The 5447-nt window shown below is 35.4% G+C and overlaps 1 protein-coding gene across 2 annotated transcripts in view; it reads left to right on the top strand.

Moving 5' to 3' along the window:
• The window catches only part of LOC106875901 (sialomucin core protein 24), a 19473-nt gene extending 18040 nt beyond the window's left edge, over positions 1-1433 (top strand). For both annotated transcript variants that reach the window (XM_014924216.2, XM_014924217.2), the window contains exon 3: positions 893-1433. In XM_014924216.2, the coding sequence (XP_014779702.1) occupies positions 893-920 (28 nt within the window). In that variant the 3' untranslated portion in view covers positions 921-1433. The remainder of the gene's footprint in view (positions 1-892) is intronic.
• Positions 1434-5447: the final 4014 nt, after the last annotated feature.

The following is a 5447-nucleotide window of genomic DNA, read 5'->3' on the forward strand; positions in this document are numbered from 1 at the left end:
ATATATATATATATATATATATATACACATATATATAATTGACTACTAACTACTGTTCAATGTGTTTGCAAGGAATTTTTAAAGCATTTTAAAATGGGACCATATTAGATATGAAATACTGAATATGTCTGGAAGCTTACATGACAGTATGCTTAAAAGAACATTTTATTTGGAACTGAACTGGTGTCATATTCTTCTTGTAATGAACTTAATAATCTTCATACTCAATTATATATACTTGTATTAAATTTTAAATTAATGTTAAATCGGAGAAATTTTATTTTTTTACTAGCGAATGGTACTCACTTTTTAGATTTAATAATTTTTGTCTAACTCTTCCAAACTCTTATACAATGTAAAATTCAAATTCTACTAAAATTGTTCTGAAATAGAGGTTTTTTTTAATTATTATTTACTCCATTGAAAAATTAATTTCTCCTTATTTTCTGTCAGTAGTTTATGTGCACAGAAGAAAGATTTTTGAGAAAAAGGTTTGTTTCTGGGTTTTTTCTTCTTAAATAACAATTATCTCTTCTGTGTTCATATCTAGTGGCTCCCAAGAAATTTCTTTAGAGAAAGTAGGAAATAAATTTTTTGGGAATTAACATCACTTGAATATAATAAATAACCAGTTAGAATAATTTATTTACAATTAATTTCATTGCAAACCAATTTGAAAACTTGTTTAAAATATTTAAATACCATCTTCTAGCAGCTTATGATTTTGACTAGAAATAGAGAGAGAGATTGAAGTTATTCAGTCCCAGTTTTAGTTGAATATATTAAGCATAGTGTAGTTTAATTAATGCTAAGTTAATGTTAGCTTCTTGTTTTCCTCTAAAATATTTCAATTATTTGTACAATTTTTTTTCTTTCTTTTTTTTCTTTCCAGGACGAGTTCAACTGTCGCCCGCTATTGATTGCAGTTATAGCTGGTCCCTCGTCATTGATTGTAGTTAACTGCTCCCTTGTCATCTGATGCATTAGTTTTTAAATAGGTTTTTTTTATTTAGTTCTCCCCACCTCCAAACAGATTAATTCTAGAGCTAAGGTTTCTTCCTATTGTTTCTCCTCTCTGTTCACAATAGGTCGGTCGTGAACTCATAATGTAAATGCAAGAGATTTGTCTTGGGATAAAAAGTGCAACCACCACTAAATGATGCCTAGTTCTTGTTCAAATGAAAGTTTCTTTATGTTTAGGTTGCTAGAGTGAATATCAAAGATTATATTTTGGTGAAAATAAAACCTGGTTGTAATTCAAGCTGAAACTTATAATTCTATTTATTTTTATTTTTTTAACAAACATTCCCTTTTCTGGCTACTAGGAACTGTTCTCTCTACCATTGGAGGTGAGCTTAGTTTGCTATCATTGAGACTGGAACCCAGTAACAGACCCTTTATCTTCTAATTCTGAATAAAAGTTTTGACTCGTATATTGTTTGATTTTTGTTTTATTTTCAATTTTCTGACTAAGACTTCCAACTCTTCAGTTTTCCCCCAAAGAAACTGGTGACGCTCTCTGTCGGGAATTTCAAGGTTTTCTCATTTCCTCACACCCAGATGAAGTGCTGTTGCTTGGGCTGGAGATGAGAAATTGAAGATAGGACAGCGGCAAGGAGCAGTGGTATGGTGGAGCTAAAAATTACTGGTATGAGATGAATGCATTGGGGAGGAAGCTGAGAATTGGATCAAAACGATAGAAAGAACCAGGATATTGAGCAAGGCAAAAAGAAATAAGATGAAAAAAAAGCCAAGATGGTGGAAGGAGAGAAGAGTAAGTGAGAGAGAGACCCTCCTCCCCAAGATACAGAAACTGATGCAGTTCTTTCGGTTTAGCTGCCTATGTAACATTCTGGAGATAAAGAAAAGAGAAGCTATTTTGCCTTAAAGCTATACTGAAAAGGAATACACCCATACATATGCATTTGGTGTTATTTGAACTCACAATGCAAAGAGTTTGAACCAGTACCACAGGGCATTCTATCAGCATCATCATAGTTTTCCAATGATGCCACCCTACATGCTAGGCAGGCAGGCTGACATTCCCCACTGAATGGAACGCCTGTCTGTCTTAGGGTGACCCATTTTCAGCGGAGTGGACAGAAGCAACGAGAAATGAAGTGTTTTGATCAAGAATATAATGCACCTCCGATCTGGTAATCAAAACCATGATTTTTTTTATGTTATCTTTATCACCTTTCCAGTATCCGTTTCTATTTCCATATTTTGCCCCTTGTGCTGTAACGGGCTGGGCATATCTGCAATGTAACATCACTTGTCCCTTTTCTTGGAAAACTTGTGTATATATATATATAAGCTAAAACAGAAACGAAGCGGCAAATGATTTGGCAAGACTGAGTCACCTTGATGAAAACTACTCGTATTATTAAAAAAAGATTAAGTAGATCGTGAGTAGCCTCCCTTATTCTTTGACGTAATGAAAATGATATTTTGTAGGGGGGGACAATCCCGTCTTAGATTAAGTAAGGCCGAGATTTCAAATTTGAATTTTAAATCAAAATCGAAGAGGCACGGAATATTTAATATTTCTTTCTTTTTTTTCTTCATTTTCTTACACATAAAGATCTTTTGGAATTGTCAGCTCAGTATAACCCGAGGCAAATAAATTACGTTAAATTAAACATTTTACGAACAAAATTCTTACACAAAATAAGTGCTGACCTTTTTGCATGTTGAAACAGATTTTGTTGCATTTCAGGGGTGTCATTAGGAAACAAATTATACTGCTTGTATAACAGTGATGCTCATTTACAACAATAATGTGATGTCATGACAAGAAGAAAAACACACACACATATATATGTAGGGAGTTCGTTTTGCCCTGCCTCAGGTTTGAAACCCAAATCCACTTGCTTGTTGCTTGTCAAACAGGTCTGAAATCCCTTTGTGTTTGCATCTCCACACCGGAGGATTAATGGAAAACACTTGACCTCCTAGAACCTCTGCTGGTCACGGAAGTGTCAGTCCTTGGCTTTCGATTTGACCTACATCCTGTCCATGGAGTATATAACAGGGCATTTCTTTCTCCAGCTTCATTTGAAGAGCAGCTTTTGGCCAGAATCAAGAGGACAATGCCACCCTTATTCTTTATTTCTCTTTGTCAGCAGAGTGTAATCCTTCTCTTTCTCTCTCTCTCTGTCATCAGAATGCACAACAATCAACAGGCGAAGCTTTGTCACTGTCAATTATTAATTACTGCTAAGTGGAGCAAAAGAGAATGGAAAGTGTTGCTGAAGAGGTGTGACAAAAGATTTCTGGACAATGGACACGATGTGTGATGAAAGATTTCTGGACAATGGACACAAGCTAAAATAAGAACAATAATAAATGAGTGAAGAACGAATGTATTGTGCCTGTGTTTATTTAGCAAAAAAAAAATTTTTTTTAGTGGCTATCCTGAAATACAACAGACTTTCTAACCACTTGCAAGCAAATAAACATGTAAATAATATATTCTATTCTTCAGTATTCTTCTTCACTTGAGATCGACAATTAGAGAACCTTCCATCTTCACTGCAACAGCAGTTACATTTAATCCCTACATGTGTGTGTGTATTGCTTAGGCATTGCAAGACCAATAACTCAATGTAGAACTCAATATGCATGTGTTTCAGAGCAAATTGTTTGCTGGGTACAGAGTGATGATAAGAAAGAGAGAGGCAACATAATTCGTTCCCAAATAAATTACATTTCATATTCAAGGTTCCAATGAAGATGCAAGGTGTTACTCAGACACTCAACTTCGAGTCCACTGCATCTTGTAGCAGAAACAGCTGTAAGCTAATGAAGTTCATAAAATAATCACTTATTCCTTAATCATTTCAATTTCTTGTATCTATACACACACACACACAACAAATGAAGGACAAACATTTCAGAGTGTTTGGGTGTCAATCTGAGGGGTCTTTTTCTTTTCCAGGTTATAGGTCATTTAGTTCACAATCGTAAGGTCATGAGATCAATTCCTGGCGATGCATTGTGCCCTTGAGCAAGACGCTTTATTTTCATGGTGCTCCAGTCTACTCAGCTGGAAAAAGTGAGTGGTACCTTTGTTTCAAAGGGGCCATCCTTGTCACATCTTGTGTCTCACTGAATCTCCCTGAGAACTACGTTAAGGGTACACGTGTCTGTGGAGTGCTCAGCCACTTGCACATTAATCTCACAAGCAAATTGTTCTGTTGATCGTATCAGCTGGGACCCTCGTCGTCGTAACCGACAGAATGCTCCTTAGGGTCTGTTTGATAGGATGAAAATAAATTAAGTAAAGATTTTATTTAACATACACAGGTACAAATTAATGCGCTTCTAAAGCAGAATTATGCTTAATCTTTATTAATCCACTTAAAAAGAATTAAAGAACAAATCTATTTTCAACACACCATATGCAAATTAATCAACTTCAGAAACATTGCATAGTATTCTGGATAAACGGTCCATTACTGTGTAAAAACAAAAAAGAACTAAAAGGAAAAAATACCGTTTTCCACCTCTCTCCTTTCCAAATGAAATAATGATACCAATTCCAGAATTCTGCTTGCTATTCTAATTCAGTAAAAGAACTGATTACGCTTGAAGGTCAAGTTTTGCCAGTTGTAAAAAAAGAAAATTATTCCTAGGTATGGTTGTGAAGTAAGAATTTTGCCTCCCAGTAACATGGTCGAGGGGTTCAGTCCCACTGCATGGTACCTTGGGCAAGTATCTTCTACTATAGCTCCATGCCTATCAAAGGTTTGTGAATGAATTTGGTAGACAGAAACTGAAAGAAGCCTGTCGTGTACAAAATATATATATGTGATGGAGGTGGATGTGCGTGAGTGTCCTTGTGTTTGTCCCCTTCCCCACTACTTCACAACCAGTGTTGGTTTGCTTGCAGCCCAAGTAACTTTGCAATTCAACAAAAAAGAGAATGACAGAATAAATACTAGCTATAAGACGAAGAAAAGAAAGAAAGAATTCTGGTTTAAGACACCCCCTCCTCCGCCATAACCTTTAATCTTTAATTTTTTTGAATTTTCAGAAAATTTTTGTTCTATACACGGGAATTCATGGGATTATGAAAATGAAAAAAATTTTTATTCCGCTCCCCCCCGTCCCGATGTAGCCTAAAATTTCCACTCGTTTTCCGACTATTTTTTAAAATCAGAATTTAAGATACGGACAGTCGAAATTCTTTGCTTAAATCCCAGCAATGGACCATCCTTGAGTGCACTATCACTCCATTAAATATGCTTTGGGGGAGAAAAGTATTGAAAAGCATGAGTTACATGTCAGAATGACAAAGAAATGAAGAGGACGGTATCAGGTAGTCATGGGATGTGCTAAAAACAACGGCTAAATCACACACAATTTTTTTTTATTTCCGTAATCGTATGCATTCGCGTGTGTAGAACAGAAATTCGCAGACATTTTCTGAAAACATTCCCCAA

Source organism: Octopus bimaculoides, chromosome 24 (assembly GCF_001194135.2).
Source record: "Octopus bimaculoides isolate UCB-OBI-ISO-001 chromosome 24, ASM119413v2, whole genome shotgun sequence".
NCBI lineage: Eukaryota > Metazoa > Mollusca > Cephalopoda > Octopoda > Octopodidae > Octopus > Octopus bimaculoides.